The following is a 22,493-nucleotide window of genomic DNA, read 5'->3' as shown; positions in this document are numbered from 1 at the left end:
CTTGGTCTGTCAGCCTGGCTGGGGGTTGCGGGGAACAAGCACCAGATCCAGCCTCACCACTCCACGGCTGTTGGAGTTTCCAGGCCTGTCACTGACAGAGCCTGGACAGCAGAACATGGGGGCTTCGTTTGCAGGGCATGGGGGTTTCCTTAACGTGGCAGTGGTGGGGGAAGCCCCCAGACATTGCAGACAGAACCCAGACAGCAGGACTTGGGGGCTTTCTTCCCATGGCAGCTACGCCCCAGGCCCAGCAGACAGAGAGTGGACAGCAGGGCATGAGGGCTTTGTCTCCATGGCTGAGGCGAAGTCCCCAAGCCCTGCAGAGCAGAGAACCACGGGGAGTGGGCCTAAGCCATCAGTAGGACACCCCCTGTCAACTCTTCGATTGGAGAGGGTGCAGGTTGGGCTGATGGACCCCCGTGCACGAATTTTGTGCACCGAGCCTCTAGTTTCTTTATAAATTAGAAATCAAGGAGGAACAGTTTAGCACGAGTGACACCTGACTCCTGAGAGGTTTCTCCCATTTGATCTGTTCCACAGTAGCAATTAGATATAGTATTACAAAACATGGGACAGGATAATAGTTTGATAAAAAGAAAATGAATTAAAACCTGGTGTAACTTTTTTGCCTCGGTTGGGTGGCTCAGTTGGTTAGAGCATCATCCTATACACCAAAATATGGTGGCTTAATTCCCAATCAGGGCACATACCTAGGTTTTGAGTTTGATTCCTGTTCAGGGTCCATTCAAGAGGCAACTGATTTCTGTCTCACATCAATGTTTCTCTCTCTCTCTCTCTCAAATAAAAACAATTTTTAAAAAGTGCCCTCAGGAGAGGAAAAAATATTTAAAAATCCTATATAATAAAAGGTTAATATGAAAATTGACTGAATGGCAAAACTAGTTGCTATGACGTGCACTGATCACAAAGGGGCAGACACTCAAAGTAGGAGCTGCCCCTGGTGGTCAGTGCGCTCCCACAGGGGGAGTGCTGCTCAGCCAGAAGCCAGGCTCATGGCTGGTGAGTGCAGCGGTGGTGGCAGGAGCCTCTCCTGTTTCCACTGAGGGAAGGCGGTAAGAAGCGAGCAAGAGGTCCTGGACTGTGAGAGCCCTAGACTGCAAGAGAGATGTCTGACTGCTGGCTTAGGCCCAATCCCCTAGTAAACAAAAAAGTAAACAAACAAATAAATAAAAATTTTCTTAAGTCTAAACAGACTGAGCCCCACGAAGGCATGTATGGTATCTTTTCCTCTCTATTCCTAGAACCTAGCACAATAGAGTATGAAGAATATTTCTAAGCAAATATAAAGAAAACTTCTAGAACTATTCCTAGCACTAGCCCAGGCAAATTCAACGAATGTCACCAGTGTCATGGCAAATAAAGTTTCAATTCCACTTGTTCTACATGCACAATTGCACAACATAAGGAAATTTCTAGCTCTCAACTTTCCTGCCCACAAGAGAAATGCTAACATATTTATCTCACTCATTCCATAAATATTTAGAGAGCCTATCTTGTGAATGGATACATAAAAGAGACAACTTTTACTTAGTAAATATCTGGGTTCCTCAAAAATCAGATGTAGTTTTCAATGTTACCCTCCTTCAATTCAAATCAATATTGCAATGTTGCCCTTCTTCAATTTAAAGTTCTATATTAGAATCAATGAGGTATAAAGACAATGGGAAAAATTAATTAGCCCTGGCCAGGTAGCTCAGTATGTTGGAGCATCATCTTGCAGACCAAAAGGTTGTGGGTTCAATTCCCAGTCAGGGCACATACCTAGGTTATGGGTTCGACCCCAGTTAGGGCACTTATGTGAGGAAACTGATCAGTTTCTCTCTCTCTCTCTCTCTCTCTCTCTCAAATCAATTAAAAAAATTCTCAGGATTTAAAAAATTAATGGAAATATACAATCTATGCATATGATTGATAAAATACTTATTTCATATAAAAATGTCATCATGGTCCTAGCTGGTTTTGGTTTGGTTCAGTGGATAGTTTTGGCTGGTGGATTGAAGGATCCTGGGTTCAATTCTGGTCAAGGGCACATATCTTGATGACAAGCTCAATCCCAGTTTTGGCACGTGAGGCAACCAATTGATGTATCTCTTTTCACATGGATGTTTTTCTTTCTCCCCTCAATCTCCTCCACTCTCAGTAAAAATCAATGGAAAAAATATCATTGGATGAGGATTGATAACAACAAAAAGTCATCCTGGATATTTAACTCTGGAGTACCTGTCAATTTTTTATTCAATCGTTCATTCATGTCAATTATATTTTGAAACAAGGACATTTAAATCATTTCTTCAAATAGTGTAAACATATTTTTGTAAAGTTAAAGAGAAAAATCCTTGAAGATTTTTAAATAGAAGATATAGAGCCTAACAAACGATTTATACAATGAAAGCTTAAACTTTTAAAAGTTCTGAAGTTCTTCAATTATTTAAATAATCACAATAAAAGAATCTTTTACTGTACTTAACTTCCTATTTGAATATAAAAAAAGTCACCTTAGTCAACAGTTTGGTATTTATGTGTCAACTAAGTATTTTTATTTTGATTGAGTAAATTACAAAGATATTTCCTGAGCCTTGGCTAAGCCCTTAGTTAAAAAAAAAGAAAAAAATATTTGTTATATTAGGCTGTGATAAAGGGCTCATTTTATAATGCAAAAAAGAGGATATTGGGTATCATTTGTGCAGGTTATTTCTTTTTTCAAATAATATTTTGCTTTTGTTACAAATTAGCATATTACAAAGTTATATGTTGCCAAGGAACCGCCCCTCTAACACTTTTTTGTGTCAAATTAAGAAAACCCTGTATTATAATATTTCACATATACTAAAAAAGTAAAAATATATTATTTGAATGTTTTTACTAGGAATAAAGAGATTAAGAATAACAGTACTTACTTTCCATTGTAAATTTTCTCATATAGAGAATTTTCTCATATAGAATATTCTCTATATGAGAAAATTTACTGAGTGCTAACTATCCCCAAAGTGATGGAAGTGATAAAAAATTTACAACAGACACCAATTGGAATTCAAGCTGAACCAGACACATATTTTTGTTCTACAGAAGAGAGATTCCCTGCTAAGCTTGACAATAGAGACTTAAGCAACTAGAAAGAAGAGGCAGAATTAAATTAACTTACTAATTACAATGCTGTTCTGCTTTGCAACACATGGAAATTTCTATTATGGGTTGGGATTAAGAACTTATTTCTGTGAAAAATTACTTCTAGAGTTAGCAGAGAGCATTACAATGTTTTAACAGGCATCATCACAAGAGTACAAGTTGATGCAACTAATAAATGCATATTATTTTTATGGACAAATACTTTTAAGTATTCTAAAAATAAACCTGGCAAAGCTGAAAAAAAAAATAGGGATACATTTACTTCTACATACAGCACTGTTTTCAAGAGCAGGAGACTGGAAATCTCAATGCTCATTCAAGAGGACTGGTTGCATACATAATACAGCCATAGGATGGAATTCCTCACAGCTGCCTTAACAAAATCCCTTATGTGACAATGTGAAATACACTGAGTGAAATAGTCAAGCTGCACAATAATGTGTATTAAACGCCCATTCATGCAAAAATGAATATACACCAGTAGAAAGCTCTTTCAGGGGTGATTCGCAGGACACTTAAAAGTGGTTCCCTTTAAAGAATGAGAAGAAACTATTTGCACCACTTGAAATTTTACCCTGAACAGGTATTCAAATGTATAATAAATAAATCAACAGTCATCAGGATAAAGTTAGTAGTTGCTTAAAGTAGTTGTTTAAAGAACTGAACTTTCAGTGTATCTACTTTGCTAATTATAAAAGCACTAAGTGGCCTGACTGGTGTCACTCAGTGTTTGAGCATCGTCCTAGGAACCAGGAGGGTGAGGTTAGATTGCTGTGGTCAGGACACAAGCCTGGGTTGCAGGCTTAATCCCCAGTAGGGGGTTAGCAAGAGGCAACTGACTGATGATTCACTCTTATCACTGAAGTTTCTCTCTTTCTCTCTCTCTGAAATCAATTAAACACACATACATACACATTTAAAAACCACTAAGTGTAACCAGCATTGTTAAACCTATTAAAAATCTATTAACAACAGTGATTTTAAAAACAACTATAAATCTTGTGAGTCCACAGGACCTGTCCCCCGATTTCATTAGCTATATGTAACATAAATGTTGATTTACTCTGTAAAAAGATCTGGCTGAACATCCTTCATTGCATCATCGAAATCTTCCATCACAAGGTGGCAAAGAACTCCGTTATATCACCAAGTTTGAAGATAGCTCCTGATAACGCACTTAAAAGAAAGTTTCTGCCCTTCCCTTCAAGTGTCTCTCAACAACTGACAGCATACCACCAGTCTTATATAAAACCAAAGGTGTCTTATTGCTACTTCGCAAATGAACTCGCAAGACTGTCTTTTGAAACTGTTATCACAGCTCCACATTTCGGAGGCCAGCAGCCGGAGGTAGTTTAAAAAAAAAAAAAGATTCTCCGGTTAGTTTTAATGAAAATGCAAGACTTCAACATATGGCACTGGCCCGGTGAAACAACGGGAGTCCCAGGACATCCCGTTTAACGTTATGAGACCACAAATCTCTAAGAGATCAAAGACTTCTCCCGAAAGGAAGAGCAAAGTAAGGTGGAAGCTGCTTAGGAAGAAACCCTAAAGGTAACTTCACAAGACCTTGGGAAAGAGGTGGGACATCCAGCTTCTGCTATTAGGAACTAGAGAAGGGAAAGAAGGCTACGTGGGGATAAGTGGAAAGAAGGCAAAAGGGCTAGACAGACACTTCAAAAGCAGAGGTTGGGACTAGAGGGGCAGATGGTAGCTTAGGGGGGGGGGGGGGCGGGCAGCAGAGAAAGAAGCAGAGGTGATGGGTCAGGTGGCGGCCAGGGTTTGGGAGACCAAAAGAAAAAGAAAAAAAAAGGTCGGGCTTGGGTGGATACCACGGAGAAGAGCGAGGGAGGTTCCCACTAGGAGAAAGCGGGAAAGGGGCGAGGGGAACCCCGGGGTCCGCCCCACACCCCACAGCCCAACCCGCCGCCCGGCTTCCCGGTCCGGGCGGGGGCAGGATGTCAGGAGCGGCCGCACGTGTGTGCGAGGGGCGGCGGCGGGAGGAAACTGGCGCCGGGCCCCGTGGCTGCAAGAGTCGGGAGGGCCCCCGGGCAGCGCCGTGGGGGGGGGGGGGTCCGTGCGCCGCCTCACACGTGGGCTGAGCTGCCGCCGCCGCCGCCCGCCGGCCCGGCCTGCGCCGCCGCCGCGGCTGAGCGGCAGAGGCCCGGTGTGGCGTGTCGCGGGCGGGATCGGCGCGCCGGCCGGGGCGAGGCATCTGGGTGACAAGCCCGCTTACCTCTGCCTGTTTCCGGACCACATTGTCGGGGCTGAGCAGGTTTCCCAGGAGCAGGTAGAACTGTTGCTGCTCCGCCGCGGCCGCCGCCATTGCGCTAGGCGTGAGACAGAGAGAGAGAGAGAGAGAGAGAGAAGGAGGGAGGGGAGACAGGAGCCGTGAGGCGCGCTGGCGGGCCGGCGGGAGGGGCGGGGGGCGGGCCCAGCGCCGGGACCGGCACCAGCTGTGCGCGCGGGACTAGCTGGGCCGGGCGGGAAGGGGCGGGGCCAAGGGGAAAGGGGCGGATGGGGCGGGGCCTCGCGACCCCTCACCCCGCCGCGGCCGCCGGCGTCGGCGCCCTCATTGGCCCCGGGCGTAGGGGGCGGGGCCGAAGCCGCCTCCTCGGGAGCCACTCCGATTGGCCACGCACCCTGCGGTGCCGTCACTGGCGGCGCGTGGCGTGCCGCTGGGTTAGGACTGGGTCAGGCTGGCCGGGACTCAGCCACTGAAGTGGGGCCCCGGCGGCGGCGTCGCGGGGGAGGCGGGAGGAGCCGACTTGCGGGCCTGGCCGCGGCGAGGGGGCTCGAGGCCCGGCCTGGAGGAGGGGCCAGCTCAGAGCGCGGGAGATTTCGGCGCGGCCGGCTGGCTGGCCCCATCCCCGCTGCCCCAGGAGCTCCTCCAGCTCCTGCGCCCTTGGCTCCTGCGACCCCAAACCTTGATGTCCTAGGGAGAGAGCTCCTTTGAAACCCATTTCCCACTAAGTTCCACAACATCCGTTCTCCCGCGACCGACCCTCCATCTGTCAGACCCTCTGGCCACCCCTAGACGCAGCCTGCGCTCCCTCTGACTCACGCCCTGGGCTGGCCTGGAAGAGGGGTCCCTCAGCTCTGGGCTCTCCCGCCAGGTCTCTCCTCGGCCCCAGGCTGTCCTGGCAGGCTCTGTAGCACCCACGCCTCCGCTCCTCTCCACCCCAGGGTCCCTGACTATTTCCTTCAATCCCGGGTTTGGGGGGGTCCTGCCCTTTGGTTTTGAGAAGTTGAGCAGCACTCGCTTGTAGGGTTGATCTCTCCTGTGTATTGGTCCTCACAGCTACTGGGGGCTCAGAGACCTTATTTAAGTGGCAGCACACTAATCAATAATAATAAGAGCATAATATGCTAATTAGACCGGACTAATTAGTAAAAATTAGAAAGGGTGAAGCTGGGGCTACAAGGGAAGCCCGGGGTCCCAGGTGCCAGCCAGTGGCCAGAGGGAAGTTCAAATCCCAGGTGCCAGAGGGAAGGCAGGCCTACTTTTGCATGTGAATTTCATGCACTGGCCTCTAGTGCATAGATAACACATCCAATCTTCCTTTACAACAGGAACTGCCAAAGGCTGAGAGAGCAATGTTGAAACCAAAGGGCACCTCTGTTGAGCTCCTACTCTGCCCACTGCATTGTAGTGGAAAAAAGAACACAATTCATTTTTGCTTCAAAAGGGGCACCACGTTTCTAACGGGATTACACATTGGTTGAGGTAGAGAGTACTCCACCTCTGGCAGTCCATAGTATTTAATTTAGGAAATTGAATTTCTTGTTGACTATTCTGCTGAAGTTCTGCTCTTTTGGAAGTCGACTTAAAACATTTGCCGTGCTTGCCCTAACCGGTTTGGCTCCGGGGAAGAGCGTCCAGGGTTTGACTCTGGTCAAGGGCACATGCCAGGGTTGTGGGCTCCAGTCCCATGAGGGGGAGTGAAGGAGGCAGCCAATCAATGATTCTCTCTTATCATTCATGTTTCTATCTTTCCATCTCCCTTCCTCTCTAAAATCAATTAAAAATAATTTTAAAAACCCCAAACCAAACAAAAACATTTGCCTTTTGGCGAATTTAAAACCTTGGCTGTACATTAGAATCTGGGCCACTGTGTCCAGAATCTCTGGGCAGAGGCCCTGGGATCCCCATGCAATTGTGATTGTCAGCCAAGGTATTTTAAAGGATTCTAATTGATTTGTGGAGAAAACTCCCTTAGAAAGTTTTAGCTGTGACAATGATAAGCTTCTCTATGAAAGGTTTACAGACCTATTTTTGTAGAATTGAGGTTTCTTAGATGTGACAATTTGTCATTTTTATAATACATTATTTCTTCAAAGATAGATCATTATGTACATTAATTTGAAGTAGGTTTTTTGTTTTGTTTTTTTTGTCTTGTCAGCAGTGGTAAAGTCTGGATCCTAAGGAGGCTTTTTCCTCACCTATCGTTATTAAGATTTTGGGAATCACATACTATAAACCATTTTTAATTACTAGGTTACCAGTGAAATGAGATAAATTGTCTAGAGGCTTACTCAAGAGTGTGGCCTGATTTTCAGTTATTTTTTAACACCTGCTGTGGTAAGTGTTTTTATTGGCAGTGACTCTGGAGAGTACATATATTTGTTCAATAATTGTTAAATAATAGAAATTCCAACATAAGTACCGGTTATATAGATTTCAAAATAGGGAGCTTATTTCCCAAGAATAGATGATCAAAGGTAATGAACTGTGAACTCAAGTGGATTTCAGTCTTTAGTTTCTAAGAAGTGATGTGAACTTGGGTGAGCACATAATATCTCTAAGCCTCAATTTCTCACCTATAAAGTGGAATAATAATAAAAGTATGGTGTTATTCATCACAAATGTCCCAACAATACATTATACTTGAAAATCAAATGGAAGGGTAGAAAATTTGTCTTGCTTTCTCCTGATTAGCTGCCACTGCTTTGGGCTGAGTGACTGTGAATGGCTGGCTCCTGATGCCTTTCCTGTTAGCTTATTAGACCTGACAAGACCCCTGTTAAGATCTGGAGAATATTTGCTTAGAGCATTTAAATCCCCTTATGAAAAAGGGTGAGGTTGGGAAAATGAAAGACTGGAAGTTTCTCTCAACTGTTTTATGAAACCCAGGTAACTTAGGATTTTTGATGTTTGTCAAAATTCTCTGCACAGCCTGGTCCTAAATCCTTAGAAAGAGAACATGCATTATCTTCTCCAGCTACTCTTCTTGGTTGTATGGACTTCCATGTTGAAGGGAGTGTCCTAGACATGGGAGGTGGCCAGAGAAGTTAGGCTTATAAAACCTCTGTGAAAGCTTCTCTCAACTGGGGTAGAATTTGGTCTTGCCTTAATAACGCCGTACCTTAATATTTCTGGCTTATTGGGTGCTGGCTGTAAATAAAAGAAGATTCTACCAAATGAACAATCTGTAATTTGTTAAAAGTTGACCCAGGACTCTAAAAGAACTACAACTACTTGGCCTGATAGTTGTAAGCACATGTGCCCTCTATGTCGCAACTTATGAAGGTCACTTTCAGGCGTCCTCAAACTTTTTAAAGTGGGGGCCAGATCACGGACCCTCAGAGAGCTGGAGGGCCGGACTATATGAACTACTAATTCCTACTGTAACACCTCGGCTGCGCTCACTGCCCAAAAAACCTGGTGGGCCGGATCAGACTCCTCTGCGGGCCGCATGTGGCCCGCGGGCCGTAGTTTGAAGACGCCTGCGAGTTTAGATAATATAAATGAACTACGACAGCCCTGGCCAGTGTGGTTCTGTTGGAGTATCATCCCATGCACAGAAGGGCCATGGGTTCCATCCCTGGTCAGGGCACATGCCCAAATGGTGGGTATGATCCCTGGTTGCAATGCATGTGTGTGTGTGTGTGTATATGTGTGGTGTATGTACAACTGATCAATGTTTCTCTTCTATGAAGTGGAGATAGAAGTGCCTTTCATCATACGTTAAAATACTTAGCATAGTGCCTGGTACAGAGTAAATACTTAAATGTTAGCCATCATTACTAATGCAGATTGAATTACAAATTTACAAATTTACAAATTTAATTCTGATTGCACCTCTACCTGTTAGGTTATTACATGTGTTTTTTAGTTTTAAAAAATATTTTTAAAAATTTATTTCAGAGAGGAAGGAAGGGGGGGGGGAGAGAGGGAAACATCAATGATGAGAGAGAATCATTGATTGGCTGCCCCTTGCATGCCCTCCACTGGGGATCTAGCCTGCAACCCAGGCATGTGCCATGACTGGGAATCAAACCATGATCTTCTGGTTCATAGTTCCACACTAAACTGGTGAGCCACACCAGCCATCCTTATGTTTTTATAATCCTATTACATAAATAGTCTTGTTATGGCAATGCATAATAATTGTGGTTAAGAAAAAAATTCAGTTTGCTATGATCATCATAGAGCATTTTAAGGCCATTTTCAACATTAAATGCCATAGCTGCATTGTCCAATATAGTAACTATTAGTCTTTATGGCTCTTAATCACTTGAAATGTGTGCTTTTCTATCAAATAAAGATGTGCTTTTAATTAAAATACACACTAAATTTCAAAGACTTAGTAGGAAATTAAGAATAACTAACAATTTAACATTGATCACATGTAGAAATGATAATATATTGGCTTAAATAAAATATGTGATTATATTTGTTAATAAACTATAATTAACTATATTAACAATTTTGCCTATTTTTTACTTTTTAAAATATATCTACTAGAAACTTTAAAATTACATATGTAATTTACATTTGTGAGTCACATATTTTTATTGGACAGTGCTTTACTAGAGAATAAGATAACCAGCTAGCTGTACATAGGTGTCCTCCATACTTTGTTCATTAGATTTAGGAAGTGGCTTGTCACAAAGTGAACATAACCTACCTTATAGTGCTTTCAGTTGCTTCCAGTTTTCTGACTTGATTCTCAGGAATTTGGAGACATGGTACAGTACTTTCTGAGCAATTCCTTGCTGAGGAATTTCTTTTCCCTGCTGGTTTGACATTAAACAGATTTGTGAATCTTTAGAAGGTAAGTGACTCCAGATCTGATCTTGTAGAATATATACTTATAACTTAAATCAAGGACTGATTAAGAGTTGGGGAAAGGAAGAATACCTTTTATTTTTTATGTTGATTATATTCTCTTAAATGAGGTAAATGAATTTAAAAACACTATTTGCTACATTTTAACACCCACCTGAAATGAAAATATACTTAGAAGAATTTAAGTTTTTAAGTACAATATTTTTCTTTAGAACACAGATAGGTTTAAAGAAAAAGTTTGGAAAAAGATATACCATGAAAAAAAGTATCTGAGAGACCAGAAATGGTTACACTAATATCATACAAAATAGATTTTATAATAAAATTGTTATCAGAGACAAAGGAGGACATTTTATTATGAAATTTAGGAAGATCTAAACAAATAAAAACTCATTACATATGCATGGATTGAAAGACTTAATATTAAGATGGCAATACTCTCCAAGTTGACACACAAGATTTAAGATAATAACTGTTAAACTTTCAACTGCTTTTTATCCCCTTCAGAAATGGACAAGTTGATCTAAAATTCACATTAATTGCAAGAGACTACAAATAACCAAAACAATCTTGAACCCAACAGAAGTTGGAAGACTCACACCTTGATTTTAAAAACAAAACTACAATAATGAAGACACTGTGGTACTGGCTTAAGGATAGACATATAGATCAATGGAATTGAATAGAGAATCCAGAAGGAAACCTTATATTTGTGGTCAATTGATGTTTTACAAGAATTCTGTGATGGGTAATGTTTCAGCTTGGTAAGGCTAATACCAGTTGTTGGGTCAAACACTAGATTTTTGGATGTGATTAATATTTAAAATCAGTTGAACCTTGGCCAGTTTTGCTCAATGGTTAGCGTGTCGACCCTCGGACTGAAGGCTGTAGGTTCTATTCCAGGCAGGAGCACATGTCCCAGTTTTGGGCTTGATCCCAGGATCTGGTTGGGCACTTGCAGGAGGCAACCAATCAGCGTGTGTCTCTCACCTCAATATTTGTCTCTCTCTGTCTCTGTCTCTGTCTCTGCCCTCCCTTCCACTCTCTTTGAGGAATCAGTGGAGAAAGTGTCCTGGGGTGAGGATTGAATGAATGAATAAATGATAAATAAATAAAATCAGTTGATTTTAAGTAGAGCAGATTAACCTCCACCAGGGGGGTGGGTCTCATCCAAGTAGTAGAGGCCTTGATGGAAAGCAGACTGAGTTTTCCTGAGAAAAAGCAATTCTGCTTCAAGACTGCAACACAAAACACCTGCTGGCTTGCTCTGCAAATTTCAGAATTCAACATCAGCTTTTACATGAAATTCACTTGTTGGTCTGCACCTAATAGATTTCAGTCATACCAGCTCCACAATAATGTAAGCTAATTTCTTTACTATTGATCTTATTTCTCTGGAGAACACTGATGGATACAGGTGCCAAGACCAGTTAGTGTTGGAACAGACTTTCCAACATGTTATGGTACAACTGGATCTCTATATGCAAAAGAATGAAGCTGGGCTACTACTTCACACTCTATATGAACCTCAAAACAGAGTCTAGACCTAAATGTAGGAGCTAAAACTATAAAATTCTTAGAAGGTAGCAGAGCACATCTTCATGGCCTTGAACTTAGCAATCATTTTTTTAGATGTAACACCAAATCACAAAAGACAAAAGGAAAAAATAGATAAACTTTATTAAAGTTAAAAACTTTTGTGCTTTAGTGGGTTGTCTTTTCATCAAGAAAGTGAACAGACAACCCATAGGATGGACAAAAGAAATTGCAAATCGTAAAATGTTTTTCCTTAGAGATCTGAAGGAAATGGATCCAGATTTCAATTACTGTTTTTCTATTTTCACAATATTTTTAACTCAGTTCAAAATATATGGATGATAACATTCATAACTCAAACATTCTGAACATTCCTAAACCATTATTGGGGGTGGGGGTGGGGGAATTCAGATATGATTTAGTCTATACATTTTCCTCTCTATGTGCTATTTATAGCAAGTATCTTACAGTTTAGACACAATGCTATACACATTTTACCTCATGCATTATGATGGCATACATAGTGAAATATTAATTGTGACATCAATCCACATCTCAAACTAGCATCCCCTGGCAGGATAGATTTCTTTGATGGTCTAAAGTTCATGAGGAAAAAAACAAAAAGAATTTTATAATATTCATATTCTTCAATTCTACCCACTTTGTGTAGTAGTATTTCATGCCACATTTTATTGTTAGTATTTAGTCAACAAACAATTTTTTTTTAAAGCAAATACTTATTGGGCACCTTCTCTGTAGTAGGCACTCAGGCTGCTGTGATTCAGCAGTGAGCAAGCAGACTGGGTTCCCACCTCCATGGAGCTCGCAATCTTTTCAGAGATATCAGGCAATGAACCAGTAAACTGGGTAGACAAGATAATTTTAAATAGTGACCACTGAAGAAAAGGAAAATGAGGTCAAGAATGACTGGGGCAGAGTTGGGTACTACTTTAGGGACACAGTGTTTTGAGGGGAGGGGAGGTGATATTTGAACTGAGACTTGAAAAATGGGGAGATAAGTGAAGAAATGAGGGAAATTCCCCCAAACATAGGAGACAGGGGTACAAAAATCCTAAGGCAAAAATGAGTCTGGTGTATTCCAACAAGGAAAGATTATAGCGAGAGGGGAGTAAGCTCTGAGGGAAGGGGCTGGGGTTAAGCAGTGGGCAGATCACTGAGGGCGGTGGTTGACAAACTTCGGCTTGTGAACCACATGCAGCTCTTTGGCCCCTTGAGTGTTCTAACGCCACTTCTTCAAAATAGACTCGCCCAGGCTGAAAACCGACTTCTGCGCATGGGCCAAGAAGTTTTAATTACACTGTATGTGCATGCCTGCATGTGGTATTTTGTGGAAGAGCCACACTCAAGGGGCCAAAGAGCTGCATGTGACTCTCAAGCCGTGGTTTGCCTACCACTGACTAGGGCATTGTGATAGTTTAGTTGTATGACTTTATAAGTGGAATGATAAACCATTTGATGGTTAAGTAGGAGGTATGACCTGGAAATCATCTTTAAAAGATCATTCTGGCTACTACATAGGAAATACACTGTAGGAGGGAGTGGGGAAGCTGAGAGAGCATTAGGAGGTCATCATAGGACTCCAGGTCAGAGAAGATAGTGGCTGGGACTTTAGCCATCCACTGTGTCCAAAGTGGTCAGATTTAAATACTTTTCTTTTGAAATAGAGGCAAATGTAGGGTGCAGAGGCAGACCCAAGTTTTGTGGGACCTGAAACTTACAGAATTTGAGGCTCCTCTGTAAGAAAAATAAACCGAACACAAAATGAAGTGCCTTGGGAGAGTTCTGTGCAAGTGAAGGGCCTGCAGCTTAAACTTCATGAGCTTCATGGGGGCTCCACCTCTGTCAGGGGTGAGATGGATGTAGCAAGGATGCCTAGGTTTTGAGGCTTAGCAGTGGCAATGCCATTAAGATGAAAATGTTTGGGATACGGCCTAGAAAGGAGAAAATAAGAGTCAGGTTTCCTTCATAGGAAGTTTGAGATGCTAATAGACAAGAGGCAATGTTCAGGAAGCAGTTGAGCAGAAGAACCAGGAGCTCAGGAAGTGGGCATAGTTGGAAATACCTATTTAATTTATTATGTTTATGGCATCAAAAGCTCTAGAAGTAGATGGCGTCACCTGGGGAAGAGAAAAGAGGATGAAGGACTCAGCCTTGAGACATCCCAACACTTAGAGGTCAGGCAGAGGAGGTTTTTAATTCATAATACCAATATCATAAGAGGGAGCTAGTGGCAGTACCTTCACTATGTCACCTTAAATTCTTATTCCTTTTTGATTGCAAGGGTTTCTTTAACACCTAAGAGTCCACTAAAATGTAAAGATAGTTGGAACACCAAGTGGGCACAAATGTTAAAATTGCACAACACTTTATTTTGAAGCTCAGTAACCTCCATCTTGTATAAAACTGCTGTTTGAATTCTCTGCTATTGTTAGATAGACCCCATTCTTGTAAGCCCTGTCCCTGTGAACTCTATCATTATAAACTCTGCCACTTTAAGACAGTCTCTTATTCTATAAAATGACTTTGTTTTTAGTTCAAATAATAGAAAAAGATAAACTTAACTGTCTGACCTTGCAAGCTAGCCATCCAATGTGATAGCTTAAAATAGACTAATACCGATAACAATTCTCATATTCTTACAAACTCATTATGTATTCAAGGTTACAACTGTCTGTAACAGTAACTCACACAGAGTTCTTTGTAATATCTGCAAAGAGTCTCGAAGGGTATAAATATGGGGAAACTTCCTGAATGTGGGGCTGAGATTTGGAAGAGACACCTCCTCTGGGCCTCGTGCAATAAACAACTCCTAATTCATTGGCTTATTAAGGCGTCTTGTATTTCATTTGATGATTTACAATATAACAATTTTAAGGGATTACTTTTACTGTTTGATATTTCTGGAGAAGTGGTATTTTCTTGGTGCTTCTCTAAGTTTTCTTCAACCATCTAATCTACTCCTCCACTTCTTGTTTACAAAGAATGTTTTGCAAGGAAATTAGATCAAACTACCCTGTTTCCCTGAAAATAAGACAGTGTCTTATATTAATTTTTGCTCCCAAAGATGCTCTAGGTCTTATTTTCAGGGAATGTCTTATTTTTCCCATGAAGAAGAATACGGTACACGTTTATTGTTAAATGAAAATAAAGGAAATTTATTGCCTGTATATGGTACGGTAGTACAGTAGTTGTCAACACAAACCAGACAAACTGTGAATCCTACAGTATCAAGAATTTACTCATTTATTCAGTGACAATCATGTCATCATCTTCTGGAACATCATAACAATCCAATTCCTGAATTTCCTGTGACTCCATTTCTTTCAGAATCAGTGGACCAAATCTCTCATGTTTAGCCTAGGGGGGCCTTATTTTTGGGGGGATGCCTTATATTTCACTCAGAAGGAAACCTGTAAGTAGGTCTTATTTTCGGAGGATGTCTTATTTTCAGGGAAACACGGTAATACTAAGATGTCAAATGCTGTCCTCCCATCTCAATCTAAGACATAGCCAGTAAGTTTAATTGATGCTTAAGTTTGTGCTTGATTATCAGAAATAGTATACCTGCTATTTTAGGTGCACCCTCTCTCCCAGGAGCATGCCTGCTTTCCCTTCCCCCTCTTCTTCCTCCACATGCATGCATCTCTTAAACTCTAAGGGTCTCAGGAGACTTGTGGCCAGGGGAGTGGTGGCAGTGGTAGCTCCTCTTCGGCTGACCCCCAGAACCTATCTCCAAGGCTCCCTTTCTCTGCCTTCTCAGTAAGCTCACTTCTGTCGCTATGGCTAATTTCTCAGTAAGCCAACATTCCCTCCTAGGCTCCCTCCTCTTGCTTCTTCTGTTCTACACCCTTCCTTGTTTCACTGTTCCCAGCTTTAAAAAACATGCTCACAAAATACCTACTATATATATATATATATATATATATATATATATATATATATATATAATTTTATTTATTTTTAATATATTTTTATTGACTTCAGAGAGGAAGAAAGATAGAAACATTAATGATGAGAGAGAATCACTGATGGGCTGCCTTCTGCATGCCTCCTCCTGGGGATTGAGCCCACAACCCAGGCACGTGTCCTGACTGGGAATCGAGCCATGACCTCCTGGTACATCGTTGATGTTCACCCACTGAGCCATACCTGGCTGGGCTATACCTCATATTTTAAAGAATGCAGAAAGGGGTTGGGGGGAAGCAGGTAGGTATTTGGAGTTCTATCTGCTATATAAAATAATAATATTGGAATCATGTTATAAAAATACTTGCATTATAGGAATTCAGCTATACCACAGGCCAAATATTTCCTGTTAAAATGTAACTACATGTAGAAAATACTGATAGAATGCAGCTAAAAAATGGAATATGCATCCTTATAGCTAAGCGCCATCATTTGAAAGGGGTCCCATGACATTATTAATCAGGCTGGTTAGACTCAGTTTGCAGAGACTCTGCTCTTCCAGGAGCTCTGCCCTTATGAATGGATCACTTCATGGTTATGAGATTGAGAATAAGGGCTAAATCTTTTCTAGGAAAGAAGAGGACTATTCTATTTTAAAACTAGAAGAAAGTCATAATATTTAAGCTACTAACTTTAAAAGAAGCTTTATGGGTAAAATATATAGGTATCCAATTTCATATGTTGATAGTTTACAAAGCATAAAATCAATATAAGGATAAAGTTACAGAGAAACTATTATTTTATATATTGATTTTAGAGAGGGAGAAAGAAAGGAGAAAGAGAAACATTGATGTTGTTCCATTTATTTATGCATTCATTGGCTGGTTCTTCTGTGAGCCCCTGCCCAGGGATTGAAACCCCACCTGTGATTTAAAAAAATAAAAGAAAGAAAGAAAGAAAGAAAAAAAAAAAAAAGAAAGAAACCCCATCTGTGTGTATGGGGACAATGCTTAGCCAACTGAAGTACTGGGCCAGGGCTAAGAGGTACTATTTTTTTATATATATATTTTTAAAAATATATTTTATTGATTTTTTTACAGAGAGGAGGAGAGAGAGATAGAGAGTTAGAAACATCGATGAGAGAGAATCATCGGATCAGCTGCCTCTTGCACAACCCCTACTGGAGATGTGCCTGCAACCAAGGTACATGTCCTTGACCAGAATCGAACCTGGGACCTTTCAGTCCACAGGCTGACGCTCTATCCACTGAGCCAAATCGGTTTCGGCTAAGAGGTAGGTACTATTTTTAATAAGGTAGTCAGGGGAAACCTTTCTGAAGAGGCGACATTTTAGCATCTGAGAAGAAATGGCTTCTTGGAACTTAATTTTGTGGAAAAGCAAAGTTATTTTTAAAATTAATATTAAAAGTACTCAAATCTTTTTTTAAAAAATAGCAGGTTTTTAATTCATAATAAAACCTCACAAGATTGTAATCATTTTCTGTGAGTGCTAACTTTCTATACTTTATCTCAGTGAATCCTCATATTTAACCAACCAGGCTTCAGCGATTTTGTCATGAAAACATTTATTGGGGTCAGGAGGTCCTGGCTCCATTCACAGCTTCACTACTAACCCACTCTGACCCTGAACCGGGCTCTCAATGCTTCCCTAGGTCTCTGTTTCCTCATCTGTAAATTGGGAGAGTTGGGTTAGACCCCCAGGGTATCTTTTCAGCTACAACATTTGAGCATCATTAAATCAATTATCTCACTATGCTGAAACACAATGATGATTGCAGAGACCACTTAGAGCTGCTGTTCTGGAAACCAAATTGCTCTGGATCTCTGGGACCCAAGGTCTTATATCCCTGCTTGCATTTTGGAAGATTTTTCTCCCCCCGTTTTCCCTGTCATCCAGCTGCCACTTACTGTAGCTGACAACATAAAATGATAGCTGTCTGCTTCTCAGCTGTTCTCATCATCTGGTTTGTTGTGTGCTTTGGAAACCAGTACCCAAGTGCATTAGATAGAATATGAATAGGCACAAAGTAGAGAGCTGAGTCTATTTCACATAGAGTACCATGCATGAGCTTGACAATTATTTGGCCATTCAGGTAGTTTTCATTTTGTGGTTCATAACTGTGTTCTAGAGGTGTAACTCTGCTAGAATGTTAACACAAATCTCTCACTACTGGTATTATGGAAATTATATATGCACACACACACACACACACACACACACACACACACACACACACACTTAAGTGGCAGAAATTTAGGGAGGCCTAAATTAAACTTCCTATATAATAAAAAGGTAATATGCAAATCAACTGAATGGCAGAATGACCAGTGGCTATGATGCACACTGACCACCATGGGGCAGATGTAGGAGATGCCCCCTGGTGGTTAGTGTGCTCACACAGGGGGAGCACTGCTCAGCCAGAAGCCCTGAGCTGGACTCACTGCTGGTAAGTGCAGCAGCGGTGGCAAGAGCTTCTCCTGCCTCTGTGGCAACGCTAAGGATGTCCAACTGATGGGTTAGGCCCTCTCCCCATGGAGAACAGGCCTAAGCCATCAGTTGGACATCTCCTGAGAACTCCTTGACAGTGAGAGGGCGCAGGCCGGCTGAGGGGACTTCTTCCCCCCACCCCCCCAATTGCATGCATTTCATGTACCAGGCCTCTAGTTATATAATATATAATAAATATATAATAAAGACTGGCCAGAGTGGCTCAGTGCTTGGGACATCCTTTCATGCACTGAAAGGCTGCCTGTTCAATTCCTGGTCACGGCAATGCTTGGGCTAGTCTTGATCCTCGTTAGAGGCCTGCAGGAGACAGCTGATCGATGTTTCACTCTCACATTGATCTCTCTCTCTCTCTCTCTCTCTCTCTCTCTCTCTCTCTCTTTCTCTCTCTCTCTCTCTTTCTCTCTCTCTCTCTCTTCCTTCCTCTCTCTTTAAAAACCAATAAAAATGTCTATTTCAAAAAAGACGTTGCCAATGACAAGTCCTCTCTATCTAATTTTCTTTGTAAGATGACATTTTGGCTTTTTTATACTTAGTTAGGTGATTACATTTTAGGAGAAGCAGTTAAATAAAGTGGTCCAGCCCTGGCCAGTGTGTCTCAGTGATTAGATCACTGAAGGGTCACAGATTTGATTCCTGGTCAAGGGCACGTACCTGGGTTACAGGTTCAATTCCTGACCCTGGTGGAGGGGGGAGACAACTGACCAATCAATGTCTTCTCACTCAAGTGCTCTCTCTCCTCCCTGTCTCCCTCCATCCTTTTCACTGTCTCTAAACTCAATGGAAAAATATCTTTGGGTGAGAATTAACTGACATACATACATACATACATACATACGTAAATAAAATAAAGTAGTTCATTAATAAGTATGTAGTCCTTTGACTACTTAGCGATTGATTTAATTTTCTATAATAAAAATGAATTGTTTATTCTCATTTACTAGTACATTAAAATAAAATGTACTTAGCCTGTGAGAGGACAGAACCATAATGTATAGAGGCCTAAGATGGGTTCTCTAAACATTTTAAACAGAACTTACTTTGAAACACTTGAGACATTTAAGCCCCTAAGTGTAAGACTGCTTTTAAGTACTTTTTTTCTATAGTAAAGTTCGGTAAAATATCCTGGTGGATTGGATTTTGATTAATTGGTGAATAGAAGGTACAATGATCAAGAAATAAATAACATGCTCTGGCTGGGTAGCCCAATTGATTAGAACATCATCCCAATATGCTACAGTTGCAGATTTGATCCCCAGCCAGGGAACATATGAGAATCAGCCAACTAATGCATAAATAAGTGAAACAACAAAAATTGACATTTCTCTCTCTCTTTCACTCCTCCATCTTCTTTCTCTCTCTTTCTCAAATCAGTAAATAAAAATTAAATAAAAAGAAGAAAATATCACAATTGTCGGAGAAAATAGTAAGAGCTTTCTATTAGAAAGGAAATAAAGAACACAATTAGCAGTGGCCAGAGACAGAACAAAAATACATTTGATAATTACAGTCTTACTTGGGTGCTGCAAGGATCCTGATCAGGGAAAACAGCTCTGCCCATACATGGGTCCTGGAAAGGTTTCTCTCCGGAACCACCTAAATGAAATAAAAACTCAGTTTTTCTGTTTCAGGATGGTAACACAGGTAATTAGGACATTAGTTTATATTCTTCTGGGCAACTCTAATAAAAAAAATTTAAAAAAAGCTACACTCTTAAGTACATGGAGGTAGTCACCAGGCCATTTAAGACACAGTATCCAAGAATAATGAGCAATCATGAAGTTCTCATTCTTGGTTTCTGTCTAGTAAGTACTCAGAATCCTTTTTTTCTGGCCTTGCCTTCTTCTTAGGTACTACTATGGGGATTCCAGAAGGTGACAGGGTTGAAAAGGCCTCCTGGATCTCACACAGAGAGACTTTGCTCCAGAATCACCCTCAATGATCCTTCAGTATGGATTAAGTTCTTAAACTTTTTCATCTGAATTAGAGGTATAGGGATGGCTTACAGTAGTCAAAGCTGTTCTCGGCACTATGGTCACTCCAGTCCTGGCATGTCATGAAGCCCACTGTACTGGCCTCCTGGCTCAAAGATGTCACCATGGAGACGTCTGACTGCGATTGTGACCCGCTGCAGGTGAGCAGTGCTGCACTGTGGGCACACTTCAGTTTGTCCACCGGACAACCTCTATGGGTCGTTTGGGCATTCAGATATTATGGGCTAAACCAACTGTCCTCAAAGCCATGGAAGTGAGAGGGAGCTCTGGCCTTTGAGAACTCAAAACAAACCTCATGATGTTGAGGGCTCAGACCAGAAACAAACATAGCCACAACTTCAGTTTAGTTTCTTTACCTATGGATTTCAATTCTGTTCTCCAACTCAATATTGAAGAGAGAAACTGATCTCTCATAGAGGCAAAGAAAAATTTGTATGGAAGCAAAAGAAAATTCCCTATTAAATGAGTTTACGTCATTTTGTAGTTTAATTTCTATGTGATATATTACCTTAGCATGTTTGGCCTAGATTGTCCTAGTCCTTAATGACCTAGTTTCACTACACTTAGAATTCCATCATTCTATTTATTAATTTTTGTAGATAATGAATTAAAACCAAACTTCTTGGTTTTTAGAATTGTTTCAGAGGAATCATTTCAGAATACTCAGGAATTATTTCAGAATACTTCCTACTTATACCTACCACCAGAAGTGTACTAACAAGTCAATGTATAGGATCAGACACAAATTCAACTAACTACAGTCTTGAAAATTTTCAGATGGTGGCAGAGTAGAAGGATGCTCCCAGACACAAGACAGAATTACAGTTGAAATATAGAAAGGCTTCCTGAATAATCAATGGAAAACTCATAGGAGAGAACCCTGCTACCCAAGGTCTGAAGGTGGAGACTGCATAGAGACTGGTAGGAGGGCTGGAGGCACCAAAGGGCAACTGAAGTCCTGGAGGGATATCTCAGCTGGGGGGAGGGGGGAGGGTTGTCACTGAGAACTCTGGGATCTAATACCGAAGCTGGTCTCCCCAGCAGAGAGCACCAAACTGAGGAGGATACCCACATAACATCTAGCTGTGAAAAGCAGAGAGGTACTGTCTGCCAGGGAGTGGCAGCTGAAAGTTCAGGCACCCTCTTAAAGGGCCAACACACAAAAATTTCCTGTGGAGCCACCCACCTTATGCTTTGGCAGAGGGAGGGTGAAGTAGACTGGAACTGTGAGAGCAGAACCCAGGACAGGGGACTCAGGGGATAGAGCTCAGAAGGCAGACACCCCAAGTTTCCCGTGCTGAGCCATTCCCTCACACAGTGGAGGACATCTTTCCCACATAGACATCTGCCTTGCCAGGGGGAAAGACAGTCAACACATCTAATGGAAAACGCCTTGGGGGAGATAAGAGATCAATCGAAGGACTTGTATACATGCATATAAGTACAACCAATGGACACAAAACTCTGGGGAGGGAGGGTATGTATGGGGGGGGCAATGTTAAAATATGTACACAGATAATAATTTAATTTAAAAAATGGAATAAAATAAAATAAAACAAAACTTCACTTAAAAAAAAAAAAAAAAGTAACAACTAGCCTCCAGGCAGAAGCAACTGCCCCATCCAGTTGAAAAAACTCTGAGGAAGATTGCCTGGGGGCTATTCAGAATCCTATTAGTCTGTAGATGGAGGTGGTCTCTAGAGGCTTTGAATCTTTGCTTGATCCAATTAGTCAGAAGCAACCTTTAACACTTTAACATTAGAGATTGAGAGGTATAGAGGTCCTACCTAAAACATAGTCACAAACCCAAACAGACAACAAAGTGAGAAAACAAAAGAAACAACCCCCAAATGAAAGAACTAGCGAATTCTCCAGAAAAGAGATAAATGAAGCAGAGATAAGAAATTTATATGTAACAGAGTTCAGAATAATGATGTTAAAAATGCTGAATAGTGTGAAAAAAGATATAGTAATTATGAAAAATGAACAGTCTTAGATAAAGAATGACATAACACAAATAAAGAACACATTGGAAGGAATACACTTTTCCCTTTTTTAGGGAAAGCTGAGGATTGAATCAGTGTTTTAGAAGACAGAGTTGAAAATATCACTCAATTAGAGAACCAACAAGAAAAAACAATTAAAAAGCAAGGGGACAGCTTAAGGGACCTGTGGGACAATGTGAAATGTAACAATTTTAGAATAGCAGGTGTGCCAGACAGTGGCAGAAAGGGGTAAAGGAATTAGAGAAAATGTTTGAAGAAATAATGGTAAAAAACTTCTCTAACCTGGTA

At 41.3% G+C, this 22,493-nt stretch overlaps 1 protein-coding gene and 1 long non-coding RNA gene across 2 annotated transcripts in view; one reads left to right on the top strand and one right to left on the bottom strand.

The window, feature by feature from the left end:
- The window catches only part of IPO5 (importin 5), a 59,121-nt gene extending 53,564 nt beyond the window's left edge, over nucleotides 1–5,557 (bottom strand). The window contains exon 1 of the mRNA XM_036456015.2: nucleotides 5,381–5,557. Within this exon, the coding sequence (XP_036311908.1) occupies nucleotides 5,381–5,470 (90 nt within the window). The 5' untranslated portion in view covers nucleotides 5,471–5,557. The remainder of the gene's footprint in view (nucleotides 1–5,380) is intronic.
- A 3,875-nt stretch (nucleotides 5,558–9,432) lies between these two features.
- LOC118728926 lies at nucleotides 9,433–21,143 on the top strand. The gene is made up of 3 exons (XR_004991048.2): nucleotides 9,433–10,202; nucleotides 20,195–20,339; nucleotides 20,977–21,143. It is a non-coding gene; the product is annotated as an uncharacterized LOC118728926 (long non-coding RNA).
- The last annotated feature ends 1,350 nt before the right edge of the window (nucleotides 21,144–22,493 follow it).

The sequence above is a fragment of the Pipistrellus kuhlii genome, unplaced genomic scaffold, assembly GCF_014108245.1.
Source record: "Pipistrellus kuhlii isolate mPipKuh1 unplaced genomic scaffold, mPipKuh1.p scaffold_m20_p_3, whole genome shotgun sequence".
Classification (NCBI taxonomy): Eukaryota; Metazoa; Chordata; class Mammalia; order Chiroptera; family Vespertilionidae; genus Pipistrellus; species Pipistrellus kuhlii.
Note: the sequence above shows the minus strand (reverse complement) of the source record. Positions and strands in the feature narration are given on the sequence as shown.